Genomic DNA, 20,909 nt, shown 5'->3' on the forward strand with positions numbered 1-20,909 from the left:
TGGCTCTGGGTCTTCTTGCCTTGAGCGACTCTGCAGGCAGATTGTCGCTCAGAACCCAGCTCCGGCGCCTCCTGCGGCGGCCCTGGTCGGGAGGCGGCCTGCTTTTTCATTATTAAGAAATTCTTCCTTACCATGGGAGTCATAGATATTTACTTATAAAAATTAAAAATTTTTCACTTACTGTTAATTCACTTGGAATTCATTTTTGGTTGTGATGTGAGATATGGACCTCCATTGTCCTCCTTGTAGATTCCTGTTTACACCAGTATCGCTGAAGGATCCTTCCTTTTCCCACTGGCAGCTGCTACCTCACATCTATCACAGTTTAAATGTCCACATGTGCTTGGGTCTCTTTCTAAGGTTTTTGTTCCATTGGTCTGTTTGTACCTCTAGCAATACCGTACTGCCTTAATTTTGATATCTGGCAAGATGAATCACCCCCACCTCATCTCCACACAGCAACCCCTACCCCCTGTTCCCCCTGTTACTGATGTTCTTCAGGAGTATCCTGGCTGTCTTGGCCCTTTGCTTTTTCATATAAAATTTATATGGAATTTAAAGTTCTTTTTAAAAATCCTTTTGGGTTATTGGTTGAAATTGTATTTATGAGTTAATTTGAATATACCTAATTTTAAAATAAAAATGTTTGGGTGCTTAAGAGAATAAATTCCTAGTTTTTTATAAAAATTAGTTGTCAAAAACAGCAGTTTTCAACAGTTCTGAATATTCAAGGTTTTATTACATTTAAATAAAGAAAAGCACACCACTGAAAACTTTCATTCAGATATTGGGGTAGTTCATAAAATTAAAGCACCTTTAGTTCTTCATTATTCTTGCTAATTTTTTCATTTATCAATATTTATTGATTACTTGTTTCATACAGTATCTTCATAATATAACAGTGGTTTGAAAATCCCAACAGCTGTGGTAGGGAAGTTTTCTTATATGAATTTTTTGAGTGCACTGTATATGATATAATTCACGCTTCTTAGATGTACCTCAGTTAGTACTGGAGGAAAATATTCTCCATGTTGGCTTTGTATCATGTCAGATAGCCTATGCTTTTAAAATTTATCTCAAAAAATCTACCTAGTGTTCGTAGATAATGAATGAATTACTTGCTAAAATTCCTTTGTGTCCTTGTGCAGAGACTTACAGCCAGTACAGGAAGCAAGCAGCGTAGTCGCCTTTCCATCATGGCCCAGTACCTCTGCGATGTTCAGCACATCTTTACAATTCCAGGTCAGGCTTTCATCCCCAAACCAGAGGTGAGTTTCTTTTTGTTTGTTTTAGTATACCAGAATTAGGATGTTAATTGTAATCTTTGCTCCTGTGAGGATATGTCATAGGAAATTATCTCTAGAATCTGATCTTATATGCAAACCGTACCATACCTTTTTCTTTACCTCTCCTAAATGAGAACCATAAACATCACAGTATGAATAGTACTTATTCTAATTTTTCTTCTCCTTCTATAGTATGACCAAATGTCTAGGTTTATCCATGTTGCCCTGGTGGTGCTATTATCATTATTATTATTATCCCCTTTTACCCTTAAAAGTATCCCAGTATTTAAGATGAGTTATATGGTCACCCAATACTCAAAAAAAGAAATCAGTATTTCTTTGTGATTTCTGTTGGAGACTTCTAACTAAAGTTACATCAAACATTATTTATCTGTTTATTTTTATTGAAATATATTTGATATTTAACATTGTATAATTTAAGGTATACAACATGTTAACTTGGTACATTTATATATTGTAATATAGTTGCCATTGTAGCAATAATTGGCACCTCTATCTTATTACATAATTATCCTTTCTTTTTCGTAGTTGAAGTAATTAAGTTCTAGTCTCTTAGCAAGTTTGATTATAATACAATATTGTTTATATTAACTGTACTGTGCATTATATCTCTAGGGTTTATTTACGACTCATTGTAAGTTTGTACCTTTAAACAGCTTCCTGTCCCCCCCTCCCCTGGTAACCACCATTTCACAAGTCTGGCTTTTTAAAATTCCACATGCAAGTGATAACATACAGTACTTGTCTTTCTGTCTGACTTATCTCACTTAGCATAATGTGCTCAAGGTCCATCTGTGTTGTCACAGATTGTTGTGTTGTCAGGGTGTCCTCCTTTCTTATGACTGAATAATATTCCATAATATATGTATATAAAATATACACCACATTTTCTTTATCCATTCATCTATTGATGGACATTTAGGTTAGTGTCCATATCTGGCTATTGTAAATAATGCTGCAGTGAATACAGAGGTACATGTATCTTTTTGAGTTAGTGTTTTCATTTTCTTCAGATAAATACCCAGAAGTTGAATTGCTGGATCATATGGTAGATCTGTTTTTAATTTTGCGGGGAAACTCCATACCATTTTCCGTAGTGGCTGCACCAACTTACATTCCCACCAGCAGTGCACAAGGGTTCCCTTTTCTCTACATCCTCACCAGCACTTACCTCTTATCTTCTTGATAGCCATTCTAACTGGTGTGAGGTGATATCTCATTGTGGTTTTCATTAGTATTTCCCTGATGATTAGTGATGTCGAGCATTTTTTCATGTACCTGTTGGCCATTGGGTTATCTTCTTTGGAAAAAAGTCTATTTAGTTTTTCTGCCCATCTTTTAATCAGATTATTTGGGGTTTTGTTGTTGTTATTGAGTAGTAGGAGTTCTTTTTATATTTTGGGTATTAACTCCTTATCCAATATATGATTTGTAAAAATTTTTTCTCATTCTGTAGTTTGTCTTTTCATTTTGTGAATTGTTACTTTTTCTATGCAGAAGCTCTTAAGTTTGTGGTCCCTTTTGTTGATTTTTGCTTTTGTTCTTTGTGCTTTTGTTGTTACATCCAAAAAAAAATAATTGCCAGGACCAAGTGGAGGAGTTTATTTCCTACTGTTTTTTTTCTGGGAGTTGTGTAGTGTCAGGTCATGTGTTTAAGTGTTTGATCCTAGAAAGGAGTCCAATTTCACTGCATGTGTTTATCCGGTTTTCCCAACACCATTCATTGAAGAAACTATCCTTTCCCTATTGGGTGCTCTTGGCTCCATTGTCAAGTATTAGTAGATCATATAAGCAAGGATTTAATTCTGGGCTCTCTATCCTGTTCATTGGTCTATGTGTCTGTTTTTGTGCCAGTAACATACTGTTTTTTGTTTTGTTCTGTTTTGTTTTTACTTTAGCTTTGTCGTATAGTTTGTAATCGGGAAGTATGATATCTCAGAAAGTGTGATACCTCCAGCTTTGTTTTTTTCCTCAGTATTGCTTTGGCTATTCAGGGACATCTGTGGTTCCATACAAATTTTAGAATTCTTTTTTCTATTTCTGTAAAGAATGCCATTGGTATTTTCATGGGGATTGCATTGAATCTATAGATGGCTTTGGGTAGGATGGACATTGTAATAATGTTAATTCTTCAAATCCATGAATATAAGATGTCTTTCCATTTGTGTTTTCTTTGATATCTTTCAGCAAAGTCTTGTAGTTTTCACTGTACAGATCTTTCACTTCCTTGGTTAAATTTATTCCTAAGTATTTTATTGTTTTTGATGCTATTGTGAATGGATAGTTTTATTTCTTTTCAGATGTTTCATCCTTAGTATATAGAAATGCAGTTGATTTCTGTGTGTTGATTTTTGTGTCTTGCAACTTTACTGAAATTGTTGATTACTTCCAAGAGTTTTTTGGTTGAGTCTTTGGGATTTTCTATGTACAAAATCATATCATCTGCAAATAGTGACAGTTTTACTCCCTCTTTCCCGATTTGGATGCCTTTTCTTTGTCTTGTCTAATCACTCTAGCTAGGACTTCCAATACTCTGTTAAATAAATAAGAGTGGTGATAGTGGGCATCCTTGTCTTGTTCCTAATTTTAGAGGAAAAGCTTTCAGGTTTTCTCCACTGAGTATAATGTTAGCTGTGCTAATGTTGAGTGTATATATATTTACAACAAATGTTATTTGTTGTTTGTGGTCTTTATTATGTGGAACTATGTTCCTTCTATACCCAATCTACTGAATGTTTTCATCAGGAAAGGATGTTGTAATTGTCAAATGCTTTTTCTGCATCTAGTAAGGTGATCATGTGATTTTTATCTTTCATTTTATTAGTGTGATGTATTACATTTATTGATTTGTGTATGTTGAACCATCCTTACATCTCAGGGATAAATCCCACTTGGTCATGGTGCGTGATCCTTTTTATGTGTTCTTGAATTTGGCTTACTAATATTTTGTTGAGATTTTTTGCATCAGTATTCATTAGGGGTATTGGTCTATAGTTTCCTTGTGGTAGCCTTATCTGGCTTTGGTTTCAAAGTAATGCTGCCCTCATAGAATGAGTTTGGAAGTATTCCCTCCTCCTCTGTTTTTGGAAGAGTTTGAGAAGGATTGGTGTTAATTCTTCTTTGAATGGTAGAATTTTCAAGTGAAGCCATCTGGTCCTGGGGTTTTCTGTTTTGGGAGGGTTTTGATTACTGATTCAACCTCTTTGCTCACTATTGGTCTGTTCAGATTTTCTGTTTCTTCCTGATTCAGTCTTGATAGGTTGTGTGTTTCTAAGAACTTATCCATTTCCTCTAGGTTGTCTAATTTGTTGGCATGTAGTTTTTCATAATAGTCTTGTATGGTTCTATGTATTTCTGTAGTCTCAGTTGTAATGTCTCCTTTTTCGTTTCTAATTTTATTTATTTGAGTCTTCTCTTTTTATCTTAGTCTGGCTAAAGGTTTGTCAATTTTTTAATCTTTTCAAAGAACCAGCTTTTGGTTTTGTTGACTCTTTCTATTGTTTTTCTGGGCTTCATTTCATTTATTTCCACTCTGATCTTTATTATTTCCTTTCTTCTGCTAACTTTGTTCTTTTTCTAATTCCTCGAGGTATAAAGTTAGGTTATTTGAGATCTTTCTAATTTCTTAATATATGCATTTATTGCTGTAAACTTCTCAGAACTGCTTTTGCTGCATTCCATAGGTTTTAATATGTTGTATTTTCATTTGTTATTTGAGATAATTTTTTCTCTTTTGATTTCTTCTTTGACCCATTGGTTGTTCAGAAGTGTGTTTAGTTTCCACATATTTTTAGATTTTCCAGCTTTCTGCTTGCTGATTTCTAGTTTTATACCATTGTGGTCAGAAAAGATAGTTGGTGTGATTTTCATCTTCTTTAATTTTCTGAGATTTGTTTCATGCCCTATCATATGATCTATACTTGAAAATGTTCCATGTGCATGCGAGAAGAATGTGTATTTTGCTACTGTTGTGTGGAATGTTCTTCATATGTTTAAGTCCATTTGTTCTACAGTATGGTTTCCAACATTTCCTTGTTGATTTTCTGTCTGGATGATCTATCCATTGCTGACAGTGGCATATTATTGCATTGTTGTCTATTTCTCCCTTTGGATATGTTAGTACAGTAAGTCCCCTACATACGAATGAGTTCCATTCTGAGAGTGTGTTCGTAAGTCTAATTTTTCCTAAGTCCAACAAAGCCTAGGTACCCAACTAACACAATCAGCTCTATAGTACTGTACTGTTTATAATACTTTTCACACAAATAATACATTAAAAAAACCCACAAAAAATTTTAAAAAATACTTTAAATCTTACAGTACAGTGCCTTGAAAAGTACAGTAGTACAACACAACAGCTGGCATACAGGGGCACGTTCGCATCTTTGAAAGTTCGCAACTTGAAGGTTTGTATGTAGGGGACTTACTGTATTTGCTTAATATATTTCAGTGCTCCAATGTTGAGTGTATATATATTTACAATTATTATATCAATATCTTCAAGATGTATTGACCCTTTTATCATTACATAACAACCTTGTTTGTCTCTTGTTATCATTTTTTGGCTTGAAGTCTATTTTGTCTGATACAAGTGTGGCTCTACCCACTTTCTTTTGGTTTCCACTTCCATTCCTTCACTTTGAGCCTATGTGTGTCTTTAGAGCCGAAATGAGCTTCCTGTAGGCAGCATACAGTTGGGTTTTGTTTTTTTAATCCATGCAGTCATTGTGTACCTTTTGATTGGTGAATTCAGTCCATTTATATTTAGAGTGATTATTGACATACAAGGATTTACTGCTGCCATCTTACCATTTGCCTTCTGGTTGTTTTGTTTCACCATTGTTCCTTTTGCCTCTCTGTTTCTGTCTACCTTTCTAATGTGGTGGGTTTCCATGGTCATTTGCTCAGTCTTCCCTTTTTTATCTTTCATGACTCTACTCTAGAGTTTGGCTTTGTTATTGCCATGTGGCTTACGTAAAACATCTCAGAAACAAAACACTTCTTTTTATGCTGATAGCACCTTATCTTTGTCTGTAAAGTTTCCACCCTTTCACTCTTCCTCTTTTATATCTTTGCTATCTCACTTCTTATGCTGTGAATTCACTGAGAAATTGTAATAGCTATATTTATCCTTAATATTCTTTTCCTTAAGCCTTTATGCTATAATTGTGGTTAACATACCATTCTAATATAAAGTTTTCTAATTCTGACTGTTTTTCACCTTTGCAAGAGTATTGTGTACTTTCAGTTGCTTTTATGTCATTATTAGTGTCCTTTTATTTTAGCTTGAAGAATTCCTTTCAGCATTTCTTGCAAGGCAGGTCTAGTGGTGAACTCCCTCAGTTTTTGTTTGTCTGGGAAAGCCTTTATTTGTTCATTATACTTGAAGGATAACTTTGCTGGATAAAGTATTCTTGGCTGGCAGTTTTTATCTTTCAGCACTTTGAATATGTCATTCCATTCTCTCCTGGCCTGTAGTGTTTCTGCTGAGAAATCTGCTGATAGCCTAGTGGCGGTTCCTTTGTAGGTTACTTTCTTTTTTTTTCTCCCCTGACCGCCTTTAAGATTCTTTCTCTATCATTGATTTTTGACAGTTTCATTATAATGTATCTTGGGTAAGGTCTTTTTGCATTGAGGTGATAGCTTCTTGGACATGTATGCTTAATTCTTTCCCCAGGTTTGAGAAGTTCTCAGCAATTATTTCTCTAAATACATTCTCTGCTCTCTTCTCCTTTAGGAAGACCGATTATTCTTATATTTGTTTTTCTCATCATATCTGATAGCTCTCCTAGGCTTTCTTCACTTTTTAAAAATCTTAGTTCTCACTCCTGAGTCATTTCTAAATTCCTGTCTTCCAAGTTGCTAATTCTTTCTTCAGTCTGATCTGCCCTATTTCTTAAGCTCTCTAATGATTTTTCATATCATTCATTGAATTCTTCAGCTCCAGAATTTGGTTCTTTTTTAAAATTTCAATCTCTCTGGTAAAGAACTCCTTCTGTTTACTCATTTTATTCCTGAGTTCATCGAATTGCCTTTCTGAGTTTACTTGTAGCTCATTGAATTTCATCATAACAGCTATTTTGAATTCTTTGTAAGTTAGATTACAATATCCTGTGCCTTTGAGTTTAGTTACTGGAGAATTATCATTTTCTTTTTGTGAATACCATATTACCAGTTTTTCATCGTGTTTGATGAATTGTGCCTCTGCCATCTCATTTGAAGTAGCACACTTAGTTTTACTTTCATTACAAAAGACTGGCAAATAGAAACCCTTCTTTTGTTTTCCAGGAGGTGGCGCTATAGCTCAAGTTTTTGGTTTCTCTTGATCTGATCTGGCTTTGGGTCTGCACTCTGAAGGGGGTGTAAAAAAAAGTTCGGTAGAAAAAGTCGGTGGCAGAGCGGCGGAAGGTTTGGGCTTAGCACCTGAGGCTCTGAGTGCTCATAGCCCAGGTCCTCGAGTGGGGGTCCTACCCCTTGCTGAAATCCCAAGGCAGACAGCAGAGAACAGCACCTTCCATGCACTCTGTTATTCCTGTCTGCCTCTTTCCCTTTCCTCTCCCTCGTCCCAGTCATGGAGGTCCCTCCTTAGAAATCCAGATGCTGCTGGAGAGAAGCAGGTCCATCTAGTTGCGATCTGTGCAGCCGGGAGGTCGGTTACTCACCCCTTTCTCTTTCCATCTCCTCTGTGAGGGAAGTCACCACTGTCCTGGTGAAAGCCCAGCACGTTGCTGTGTTGCTTTAGGGAGGGAGGGGGACTCACTCCTGAGTTCCTCCTTCTCACCTCCAAGCTTGTCTTTATCCTGCTCCGGTGGCGTGCCTGGCTCTCCCTGTGTCTGGCTGGACCTCCGCAAGTTCTCTGTCTCCCTGAGCATCTGCTGCGGTTTTCAGTCGCCAGTTTCTCTTCCCCCGCCCCACCCCCATCAAGGTGCTGCGTGTGGGGCAGGCTCACTGCCTTCCTGGGGTCCACAGCCCCCTTCCCGGTCCCGTCTGTCTACTTTCTGAAGCACAGGTGGGTGGAAATCTCCTGGTTGGTCCGGTGTAATGTGCAGAGGCACCTTTTTCTGTTCGGTTATGAATGATGAATTGTATTTAAAAGGGGAAAGAAAAAGAGACAACTCGTGCTGCCAGGATGCTGATGTCACTTTAAAGATCCGAACATTTTATATTTATCATGATTTTTCCCCCACTTTTTTGAGAGACCTTGTTTTGACAGTATTACTTGTGGATCAGTCATCTGTGGAAAAATAGTTGGATATTAAACTAGACTCTGACTATTATATGCTAATCACAGAAGAGTAAGTGCTAATTACAGAAACCAAGCTTCTCTGACAAAAGTACAAATCAGTAAGCCAGTGTCTAGTTTAGCAGAAGCACTGCTGGATGAGTTACTACAGGACGCGTGCTATAAAAACTTACTTATTTCTTCATTGAAGATATACTGAGCCCCAGCCGCATGAAAAGCCCTAGCTAGGCAGAGAGGGGGTGGTGACCGGAGTGGGAGCCCAGTCCGACATCTGCCTTCAGGGAGTGCACAGCTAGTGAGGAACAGATTTCTTCTTGCTGAAACTCTCAACTCTAAAGTCTTGCAAAGTTTCCCTTACAGTATTTGACATTCGCTAATATAAGTAGATACCGTGAAAAAATTATGTGGTTTTTAGACTTAGGTATAGACGTAACTTATAGATTTAGAATGGAGCCCCTGACCAATAGTGTTTGACCTGTTTGTACAAATTGAACCGTGGTCTGAGGCATCTCCATGGCCTTTGCTGCCACCTTCCACGTCCTCTGCCATGTTGTCGACCACAGTTAGCCACGCTTTCGGGTGACTTTAGGAATTCAGTCCATCCTCCACTTTTATAACAGACTTAATTGTCAGCTTTTTCTAAATCAAGGTCAGTATTACCTCCCTTCAGCATCTCAAGCTTTCAGATATTATAAATGACTTCTTCCAAAATAATAGATCCTGTTAGATCCTAGACAGAACTTAATGACTGGAGACACAGATCATGATCAGATTTCACACAGTGGTGCTCTCAGGGACTTTCTATCCTCGAATAGGTGGCCACTGTAATGAAGAAAACCAAGTCACCACGTAGCCTTCTCTCTGCTCGTAGTGCATGTATACGTGTATATAACGTTTTCAACAGTATAGGAGCCAGTTACATCAGAAACCACTGTCTTGACTTTTAGGCTTTTAAAGTTATGGTGATTGCTGTAACCCAGAATCTTTAGACATCTGAATTTTACCAAGGGTTTCTCAGGGTAGATATTAGAATATTTTTAGTGGAAAGTTTCTAACTCTTTGTTTTAGTTACCTAGTTGAGAGTAATTGATGGTGTTTAGAGGTTGTTGTCAACTTTATCTTTGATTTAGGGATAAGATCCACATATAGTTAAAGTACTTTTCCTCCAGGATTAAGGTCTTATGAAACTATTATTTGTTAAAAAGCTAGCTATGTCTTTGATTCTCTTTTTGTTGAGGATGTTTGCTTTTTGGCAAATTAAACATACTCATAGCAATTTTCTGTATGTGCTTTTCATCATGTTGTAAATACTACATGCAGAGGATTTATTTTTAATCTAGGGAAGCAGTTTTCAAAGAGGAGAGAGAATGTATTATGATAAAGGAAAACAATAAATCAAATGATTAAATTTTAGTTGTAAAAGAATATGCGGCTGCTCTGAAGTAGTTTTACCATATTAGGGCAAATCAGGAATGCTCTGAGGAAAGCCAGAAAATATTTGACTGATAGTTACATTGAGCAAATTTTTAAAAATTCATTTTCTTAAGTAAGAAAGGGGAAGAGTTCGTACAGAGATGATAAAAATAACAGTACAAGCGTGTCCCTCTGGCTAAACCCTTTTAAACGCAAGAAGAGAAAGTCATAAACATAACACAGGTAAAATATGCTCAGAAAAAAATTACTAAAATTCAGTGCTTATTCTCAACCAAAACTCTAAGAATAGATATGGAGAATTTCCTGTGTGATATAACAAGAAGGGCTTATTTATAACCATCTTAAGATTTTTCCTGTGAGAATCGGTTAACCCTTCTAATTATCAGTCTTTAAATTAACTAACTTAATCAAGCTTTAATGGCAGAACTCTCACTGCTGTGGAGCTATTACAACTACACCCTGCTCTAAGTAGTTGAGCTCAATTCTTGCCAAATTCTTCCCTCTCATTAACTTCTCTAGCCCAGTTCCCAAAGTTTGAACCCCAAATTCTTTTCTATTTACAGAAAACACAGCCTCTTAGGTTCTTAAAATTAGACTAACTGGTCTACTCTAATGTTTCTTAAACTACTAGAGTTTGTAGTATATGGATTTTTAAGTTAGAATTTTTAAAATTTTGTATTTTAATTTCACTGTTGAGATCATAAAATTATTTTACCAATTAGAAAACAAAATGTCTCTTTTGCTGTGCAAATTCACAGTTGAAAAATTCTTCCATGAGAACGTAAGACTTGTTTCTGAAGTTTCTCAAGCTGGCATCTGAAGACCCCTGAGAACTCATATATTTCTGGGGTTCCACAGTAATTTTTATTTCAACTAGTCTGCACATTACAGTCGGCCCTCCGTATCCACGGGTTCCACATTGGTGGATTCAGCCAACACCCAGATTAAAAATAGTCAAGAAAAATAAATTCCAGGATGTTCCAAAAAGCAAAACTTGAATTTGCCAAATATAGGACAACTATTTATTTACATACCATTTACATGTATTAGGTATTATAAGTAATCTAGAGATGATTGAAAGTATACGGGAGGATGTGTGTAGGTTCTGTGCAAATGCTATGCCACATTATATAAGGGACTTGAGTGTCCTCTGATTTTGGTATCTGGGGGGTTCCTGGAACCAGTCCCCCACGGATGCTGAGGGACAACCGTACTCAAGTGTGAGAAATCCTGAGCCATTAGCTAGTCCCTCACAATTCTCTGTCATCTTTTTTCTTTTATAAATTGTGGTCATGGGTCTGGTGATTTAACATCCTTCCCGCACCACTGTCCTGTACCCCAACCTAGTAGAAAAGTCACTTAGATACAATCTGAGAATTGCAACAGGCTCTTCTGATTGATACAACAGAGGCAGTACACAGTAGTGGAAGAACTAGAAGTACTTTGAAGTCAGCTGGACCTCCTGGAATTCCAGCGCTCCTAGTTATGAGAACTTGGTCATGTTAATAAGCTGAGTTTTAATACATCAAATTGGGGCAATAATGCCACCCTTGAAGGATTGTTGGTGAGGAATAGAAATAGTCAATATACAGTGCCTAACAGGAGTATCTCACACAGGGAGGCAGTCAGTGAAAAGTATATCTTACTGTTATGATTATAAACAAATATTTATGGACTAAGTTGTTATCCTGATATAATAATGTGGATTATAACTTTTAAGACATACATATAATTTATATATAGTTTTGTCTATTTAGAAGTATGGCACATGGAGCAAGTAACTCCCAAACATGGTACAGATTTAAAGCATAAGTTGTGTCAATACAATCTTCGATGAATTAATGATGCTACACCTGTGACATAAAGAAAAGGTCAGCACTTTGGGGCATCCACGCATGACCTTTGAGAACAGCATTTTAGAAGCTTTCAACTACGCTTGCCCCCAGCTATTGAGGCCTCGACCTCTGGTGAAATAAGCTTAGTAAATGGATGGGTCCACATAAGAAACAGCCATTTTTCATGCTTTTGTGTCTTTTGAATCTGATATTGAGGCTGTTACTTCTGCTGTCTGTTACCCTGTATTTGAAAATCCTTTGGACATAAGGTCAGAAGACTAATATTTTTCTGCTTAACTAATATTCTTTTGTATTTGGTCTGGCTTCCTAGAAGCAGAGATTGGGGTAAGGATTTTTGGGTAAGTGATATATTGAGGAGACTCTGAAGAGAAGGAGTGAGGGAAGCAGGCCAAGGCAGGGGGGGAAAATGCTAAGCGAGGAAATTGTTTCACTTGGAGACTTAGCTTCAGCCTGGTCCCCCAGGGGTCCCAGCATAAGGTCTGAAGGGGAGCTCTGGAGCACAAATTGCCCCACAGGTTTTGTACTCCCTTGAGGCAAGGGGTGGCTGTTGTACCATTGTCAGTCGGTCTGGCTCCTGGCCACCTCTTAGGGACAGTTGGTGCCCTCACCTTGCAGTAGAGGCGGCTCCACATCTGTGAGCCATTAGCACCCAGCGCTCAGAACAGCTGGTGAATGGGGGGCGGGGCACTATGGCACCAACAATGGCCTCTGTTGGTTTCCTCCAGGAGACAAAGCTATCAGATTCCTTATGTGGCCTTCTCCAACTTGGTTGTGTGGGAAGTTCTATACTACATTTCATGTTTAATTGCTTTAGCAACCTTCAACCAGGATTATTTAATAGCATTCTTTCTCTCTTCCTTTTCTTTGTAATTTTCACCTTTCTTCTTTATCTTTTGGTTTTTCTATTTATTGGGCCAGCAGTTTTATTGTAAGTTGACTCAAATGCTTTTTGAAAGTGGATGAGTGTAAAAGAAAAATAAATAGGTAAACTAAAAACCAGTTTTATAATTGGAAAAAATACCTGAGTTGTCCTTCTTAAAAATCAGATAAAATAAGTGTTGAATAGAAATAAGCATATTTACTGTTACAATCTAATTTAACATTAGTTATGCTTTCATATGTATTCAAGAATAAAATAAGCAATAAGTATTATAAATCCAAGGAAGGAAGAAACAAAATTGCATTTTTGCAGATGACACTTTTTTTATATGTATAAAGCACAATGAAATGAACAAAATTATTGGAGGTAACAGAGAGATATGCAGCAGGGTTCTACAAAATTATAGGCTATGATGGAAATCCTCAAATGTCAATAAAGTTAGTATATTCTCAAGTCATATAGCTAAAAATATAGATGGCATTTGTTTAGAAAGTATTTTGACCGCTCAAAAGGAATATATACTTTCTAATTTTTTTTTAAATTTTTTAAAAATTTTTGGCTGCGTTGGGTCTTCGTTGCTGCATGCGGGCTTTCTCTAGTTGAGGCAAGCAGCGTCTGCTCTTCATTGCGGTGTGCGGGCTTCTCATTGCGGTGGCTTCTTGTTGCAGAGCACGGGCTCTAGGGCTTCAGCAGTTGTGGCGCATGGGCTCAGTAGTTGTAGCACACGGGCTCAGTAGTTGTGGCTTGCGGGCTCTAGAGTGCAGGCTCAGTGGTTGTGGCGCACGGGCTTAGTTGCTCCGTGGCATGTGGGATCTTCCCGGACCAGGGCTCAAACCTGTGTCCCCTGCATTGGCAGATGGATTCTTAACCACTGCGCCACCAGGGAAGTCCAGGAGTATATACTTTCAATGCCTTCCTAATTCCCATGTGAAATCGTACCTTTATTTTAGCTATTCTGTTAATATGTAATGATGATGATACAGAAGAGAATGATCTACCAAATAAAATAGGTATAAAATATTTTAGTCTGTATGTCTGTATGCACAATTCAAAATTATTTACTCACATAAAAGATAACTTCCCACTTCATGAGTTATTAATGTACAATGAAGTAGCCTTTTTCCCCTTTACCACTGTATTATGAACAATACCTAAGCATAAATGAACTAATAAATTGTTAGAAACAACAGTGTGCAGTGTTACCTTTGCACATTAGAAAATTCAATTTTTATTTTCTTATAAAGTGTTTGAATTACATATCATAATTTAACATCTTTTAAAGCATCCTTTATTCTTTAAGAATTCTTTTCACATCCATTAACCAATTGAAGCAGCTCATTTATAAAAACATTTTTGTTAACATGAGTCAAACCTAAAAGGAAAAAAAAAATGACAACTTGAAAGTAACCTTTATCATCTAGATACTAATCAGTGCGATATTAAATGATAGGGGTAAATCAAAAATGATAGAGGTAAATGAACTTAATCTGGAGAATCCTCTTATTAGCAGCCAGAATAGGGCAGTTCTTAAGCCATTTTAAAACAAGCTCTTCTTGTTTTCACTTAGCTTGTACTTGATGCTTTAAAAGTCCTGGAGGTTTCAGTTTGGGTTTGGTTTGGTTTGGTTTTGCTTTGCTGCAGTAGCATTTACCGATTTGTAGCATTTATCAATTTCTTTTCTTTGTTTCTGCCTAATCTTTGAATGCCATATTATATGGAGATATTTTTCCTAAAATGTCAACGGAGCCGGGAGATCACAGTAGGTGGGGACTTGGGGTGGCTGGTTTGGGCATCCTGTGAAAGAGGCGGACAGCTCTTCTGTGTGTCGTAAGGCGCGGGCATATAGAGGGGCTTGAAAACACAAGCAGGTTACTGTGGGGTTGCCGAGGAGAGGGAGCCAAAGCAGATGGTGTTCTGGGTTAACACCAGGACAAGGTGCTTTTTATACTTGGCAATGGAGTTCTTTTATAAAATCCAATGAAGTACCAGTTAGGAAGATGTATCAACAATTTATCTTAAAAAGGAAAAAAAAAAAAAAGCCATCAATTAATTGCCATATTAATATAATCAGAACCTCTTTCCATTATAAACCTTTAGATAAAACATGACAACAATAATGGAAAAATCATCTAAAACAGATATAATTGTACACGAAGTTTGTTGGCATTTTGAACAACTTCATTTTTTAAGTATTTTACATTCTTTGTAGAGAAAGGTAAGCACAATTCTTGTATTTAATCTAAAATAAAGACAAAAATCACAGCAGGCACCTAAGTCATGTGCATCACACGGTTATTCACACATAATCCTTCAGGCTGTATGCTGAATGGTCCTCTGGCTGTGTGATGGAGATGTGCTGCCGCTTGGATGGGTGGAGCCAAGCTTCCGAATTCTCTTTTATACAGGATGTGCAGAATATCATGCCAGAGATAAACAGCAGCATGGCCGAAATGAATCCAATGTAGACAGCTCCTCCGGGTTCATGTTTGTTGCTTTCTGGAACCGTCACATCCACAAAGTTTGCTATGATCTCCTTCGTGTACCACACCGTCGGTATTAAACCAGAGACCCCCGCAGACAGGAAACAGACTCCCCCAGCAAAACAGGCGTAACCCTTGGTTTCCCTGTCCACTCCTAAACGAGTGCATTTCATCCCGATTGTGGAAGTGCAGATCCCCACAGCAGACAGGACACAGGCCAGGACCATGGCGGCCCGGGCGGCCTGCACGTGGGTGGGGAGGGCCAGGACGGAGTACTTCAAGGTGCAGCTGAACATCCCGGTGCTGTACCACGTGCAGTCCATCCACAGCCCTTGTAGCTGCACGATGGCTGTGATGATGCTGGAGCCCGCATCCACGTGCACCTTCCAGTTGGGCAGCAGGGTGGCCATGAGCACTCCAGAGACCCCAGATAAGGCCAGGGCAAAAGCAAGGAGCTGGAGACCCGCCGAGGTCATGACGTCACCGTTACCTTTGTCCTCCTAGAAAATCCTGATGGCTCTCGGTCAGAATTGTAGCTATTTCTGTACGGTGGAGAACCAAGTAACAAAAGGCTGGGGAAAGAAGACAAAATCAGGGTTGAAAGAAAAAAAAAAAACAAAAAGACTTCTGTGTACAGTGGGAGCTGAGAACCCATCTGAACAGGTCCCAGCAGTGGATGAGGGCAATGCTTCCCAGGAGCAAAGCTCACACCAGGCCCCCAGAGGCCGCCCTTGTCCTGAGTGACTTTGCTTGGGTGCTGCTTGGTACATGGCATAAAGGAGCGGGCTGTCCACTTTGTTCTTTTATGTAAAATTTAAGCTGTGCTGAAGTTGTCTATGTGCCTTGTTAGGAGATTTAGACATGGAACGCCAGCTGTAGGATATCTGATATAGAATTTTAATAGTATTACAGGTTTTAAAAACTTATTTCTAGTTAAAATACTCTATAGGTAATAAGGAAGAATAGTTTAAACCCACCTGTTAAAAATGATTTATAAATATATATTAGAAAAGTTTGAAGCATTCAAAAAATGATTTTATTTTTTAAAATGTATCACTCTCCGTGTGTTATTCACATGGCCCAGGTGAATTGTTTAAGAAGGAGAAGAAAGTAGTAAAAGAAATCAAAGTCACTGGCATGATTATCTCTAATTTCCAGCTTGCAAAATCCTTACCTAGGTGAGCAGTTGTTTCCCTTCAGGTACAGGTTACTCAAAACTGAAACAATTAAGCCACTGTCTTTTGCTTAGGAGAATGTGAGATCCTTTCTAGTTGGTACCAGAATCGTTCCCTGACCCAAATGAAGTAATCTGCTGCAAAACCGGTTATTCAAAACGATTCAGAAGTAGTGACAATGAATCTTGCAAATACATACCAGAAGTAACCACATCATCATTTGTATGAGAGAGATTCAAAAATAATTTATACTTTTTTCCTTCCTCCCTTCCTTCCCTCCCTCCCTTCTTCCCTCCCTCCCTCCCTCCCTTCCTTCCTTCCTTCCGTTTAATAAGAGGGAAAAGATAGCACTTCCTTTGTGACGTGCTATGTTTTAATCAGGCAGTACTTACTGCTTTCTTTGAGGAAAATATAATGGTTTCTGAAATACAGCAATATTGACCTTTTTGTGTTTCTGAATTAACATTTGAGTGATGTATTAGAATGGCTCTATCATGATTCATATATTTGTCACAAAAGGCAGTATGAGCTCTGAATCTAAAGCACTTGGGTCACATCTTGGCTTTCCAGAGCCTCTCTGTGCCTCAGTACTCTCTTCTGGAAAGCAGGGAGGATTATAGTCTCTATATCATGGAGTTAAATACATGAAAGAATTTTAAAGGGTGTAGAACAATGTCTAACCCATAGAAAGTACTCAGTAAATTACAATTGACGTTGTTATTAGTATTTCTAAAATTTATATTATGTCACGTGACAATTGATATTTAATGACATCTGGATTTTGTTTTTCTCTTCCTTCCTTAGGCCAATTTCATTTGTTTTCTTAGGAAATTAGAGCTGAAAGAAACCATAGATGTAATCTTGGCCATCAGCGTTGTTTCAGATTAGGACACTTAGGTAGTAGATCACCCCACGCCACACAGACCCCAGCAGCAAGATCGGCAGTGCCCACTTCCCCACCTCTTCCCACCTCACTGCACCCTGCACCCTTGTCCCCCTTTACCACAGTAATTCCGGGTGAAATCCTCCTGTGTACTTCCTGTGGGAAGCAGGGAGAATGCTACATCTAGAGACAAAGCACCGTTAACCATCCCCTCACTCACTCCCTTTCTCACACAGAAAAAAAGACTCCAGAGGGAATTAATAGAGCAAATGAGCAAATGGCGTAGCTTCAGAGACTCACCAGGGAGGTTGATGCCTGGCTTTTGTGAAATATCTGCAGTAATGTGAATCCATGCCTGTGTTACTTTTAATACAGTTGTATAGTTTAATGTAGTTATAACATTGGTTCCCTAAGAGATTAAATCCTGGGCTATCTGAATTCCATTGTTCTATTTTTGTTCATAATCTTAAAATGTAAATTCTATAGCTTCAGGAGATTTCCCTGAGATTTTGAATTCTTAGAGTCAGTTTCACTATAAGAAGCATCGGAGTGCCTTGGCTTTGCCTGCCATCCTACAGTTGCTTCTTTTTCTGTTTTCCAAATTTCTTTTCATATCTGAGACCAAAATAGAACGAAAGTTAAAGTTTCTAGAAGAAAAAAATGAAGCACATGTTTATAGTTTCATAATAGCTGTTTTCAGGTTTGGGTTTTAACATTTCAGACTCCAGCCAGCTCGCTCAATTACTGCTTGCCCGGACCATTTTCGGCTTAAGGGGTTCTTCAGGAGCGAGGCTGCTGTTAGCGTTCCCTACGACCATCTCCTTTCTTTCTTTCTTTTTACTTTGGTTGAGTAACCTTTATGTGCTGATCAGTCTCTGCTCAGCTTCCCAATTATAACTCTTTTCTTCCCATTAACCAATACATTTTATAAATTCCAGTGTAATTCAGACTTGGAGACAGCCTGTTCATCTTAATTAACAAGTGCCGGCAGTGATAGATTACAGATGGCCAAAGTCCGCGTAAACAACGTGACACTGCACTCACTTAGCGTAGTGCTCGCTTACTACTGAGTGTTCGACTTCAAGTGCTTTCTTCTGCATGGAGTACTTACACAGAAAGGATTTGTTCTCCAAAATGAAGGTCACTCTTTCCCCTTTATAAAAATACACTGGCATCTTAGCTATATTGCTGTGAAATCTTTTTTTTTTTTTCCCCTCCAGCCACAAGCATGGTACAGTTTGTGGCCTGTTCTCTCAGATTTCTGTCTCGTAGAGAATAAAGGCATACTTTGTTTCAGCGGTGGTGGTGGTGGTGATGGTGGTGAAATACTGTGAAAGTAAGCATGGAAAACAGTTCTAAATGAGAACTCTCTCGTGGTTCCAAAATCTGTTGCGTATAGAACAGGACCTATAATGTTAAATTTATGAGCTATTTCCCCAAAAAATTCTGACCTGGATTTCGTTAAAATGTAAAGTCAGTTTTCCAGACAAGATTTATTTATATCAAATCTAGTATTTAAAAACAGATTTACAACGTACAGTTCAAACCAAGTTATACTTGAAGATCTATATTTAGGTCCCGAAGCATTGTGGAAGCTTCTCGTTTTCCATACCTTTTGTCAGTAGCCTTCAGTGACTTAACTCTCTTCTGTCAGTTGTCTTCAAATGAACCCCAATAAGATATGATGAAGAGGAGCCACATACCTGAGGCTCAGTTCACAGCTTCTGAATATTAGTGATGAAGCTCCAACAGGTTAACTTGCAAGTAGCAAATAAAGAGCAACGTAGAAATCCGAGCGGGGAAACTGCTGGTGGTGCCAGGAGATAAATACCAGGTCCCCCATCTCATTTTTTGAGCTGGGGGAGAATTAAGAAAAGAGAGGCGGGGGAGGGAGGGAGTTGTTGTTACAACAGACTTTGTCGAAACCTGAAAGCTGAAAATGCTTCTGTGTCACTATATACAGAGGAGGAATTATCTGGGCGCTCACAAAAAGACTTTCTTTTCTTTTAATATTTTAGTCCATAGTTATAATTTATTTTTGAATTTTTATCTATGTTGGAGGATACCGTTTATTAGTTTATGTCCCCAATTAAAGAATATGGTCTGAAATATTTTTCACTAGACTGTGCTTTGCAAATGATAGTTAATTGAGACTATCTGTTTATTCTGTTGCTTCTGACTTGTCTGAAATCAAGATTTACAAAATTGGTAACTTTCAAACTAAACATTCAAAAGACAGTTTTATATATATCTTGATAAAAGTAAAAAGAAAACCCAGCAACAGCTGTTGACTAGAATCTGAGCAGTAAACCTACAAGTATTTTTTTTTTTGGGCGGGGGCAGGGGATGTATCCTGAATTTTCTATTAATCTTTCCACTGAGAAAGATTTCTAAAGTATAATAGAAAGCTAGTGGGAAGCAGCCACGTAGCACAGGGAGATCAGCTCGGTGCTTTGCGACCACCTGGAGGGGTGGGACAGGGAGGGTCGGAGGGAGACGCAGGAGGGAGGGGATATGGCGATATACGTATGCATATAGCTGATTCACTTTGTTATATAGCAGAAACAAACACAACACTGTAAAGCAATTATACTCCGATAAAGATATTTTAAAAAATGCATATTTCGGTTATCTGGATTTTTCTGGATTTTTTGTTGTTTTTAGTTGGTTTGTTTTCATCTTTTCTAAGTCTGGCATTTAGCAAGATACGTATTGTTTTCTCCTCTTAGAAATCTAATGCCTGTGGATTTGTTTTTTTAGCCATAGTGTTGTAATTTTGCTTTATAAACTTACTTTCTTATTTAATTTCATTGAGATATATAAACAGTTCTTTGTCTAAGTACTGAGTGAAGTAGAGTTGAATTTCAGGCACTAACACTAACAGCATTGTTATTACCGCTGTATCAAGAAATCCACCAGATCCCTGCAGTGTCTTGGCTTGTTTTGCTCCTTGCCGCGGTTGTCGTGCAGACTCACCTGTGCTGGGGCTGACTGGTGGCCGGTGGAGGGGCCCGTCTGCTCCCAGCTCTGACCTCCAGCATAATGCAGCTTGCTGAGGGTAAATGGGTTAAGCATGCTTTAATGTACATGGTTATTTTCAAACCCTTTTTGATTATTTTTCTGCCTTGATGAGAACACTTACCTTCTAATACATTAGCTGCCTGTTTTAAAAAGGCAAACTTCTGAAATGCAAAGAACTTCCATTAACTACAGGCCTTTAACCCAAGGCAGAATTTCTTGTATAAGAAAGGAGCTAGAAAGTAGAGGTGTATAGAGAAATATAATTCATTGACATTATTATCTACTTCCAATGTGGATATTAAAGAGAATTAAATCTTTTAAGTCCTGAGGCTTCCCTAGATAACTCTTTGTTTATCTTTACCTTAGTTTAATGTCTCTTCTCCAGCCCTCCCCGCTAAACACCCAAGTTTTGTATTGGGTTGGCCAAAAAGTTCGTTTGGGCTTTTCCGTAGCATCTTAACAGTTGTAAAATTTTAAACATCCAACCGAATATGTCCAGCTGCCGATGTGACATCACTGATAGACATCTCAGACCTAATCAGGGACAGAACTGAGCTCTTGACTTTCCCCACACCAATTCTCCCCAGTTTCCCAGTGTCCATTAACGGCAAACTCATCCTGCCATTTGGT

The 20,909-nt window shown here is 38.1% G+C and overlaps 2 protein-coding genes across 3 annotated transcripts in view; one reads left to right on the forward strand and one right to left on the reverse strand.

Moving 5' to 3' along the window:
- Positions 1 to 20,909, forward strand: part of TFB1M (transcription factor B1, mitochondrial) — a 65,454-nt gene that overhangs the window by 33,242 nt on the left and 11,303 nt on the right. The window contains exon 5 of the mRNA XM_082404655.1: positions 1,149 to 1,268. Within this exon, the coding sequence (XP_082260781.1) occupies positions 1,149 to 1,268 (120 nt within the window). The remainder of the gene's footprint in view (positions 1 to 1,148; positions 1,269 to 20,909) is intronic.
- On the reverse strand, positions 1,283 to 19,753 carry CLDN20 (claudin 20). Of its 2 annotated transcripts, none has more exons than XM_082404667.1 (2): positions 18,871 to 19,753; positions 1,283 to 15,772 (listed from the first exon to the last, which is right to left on the reverse strand). In XM_082404667.1, the coding sequence occupies exon 2, from the start codon at positions 15,674 to 15,676 to the stop codon at positions 15,017 to 15,019; it is 660 nt and encodes a 219-aa protein (XP_082260793.1). In that variant the 5' UTR covers positions 15,677 to 15,772; positions 18,871 to 19,753; the 3' UTR covers positions 1,283 to 15,016. The 2 variants fall into 2 exon arrangements, with proteins under 2 accessions (XP_082260793.1, XP_082260794.1); XM_082404668.1 differs by having other exon boundaries at positions 1,283 to 14,734; positions 14,991 to 19,753.

This window comes from Balaenoptera borealis (genome assembly GCF_965194805.1).
Source record: "Balaenoptera borealis genome assembly, chromosome: 9".
In the NCBI taxonomy this organism is placed as follows: Eukaryota; Metazoa; Chordata; class Mammalia; order Artiodactyla; family Balaenopteridae; genus Balaenoptera; species Balaenoptera borealis.

Coding starts and splice junctions, on each gene's coding strand:
- CLDN20 (XM_082404667.1), bottom strand. CDS start 15,676: ATGACCTCGGCGGGTCTCCAGCTCCTTGCTTTTGCCCTGGCCTTATCT.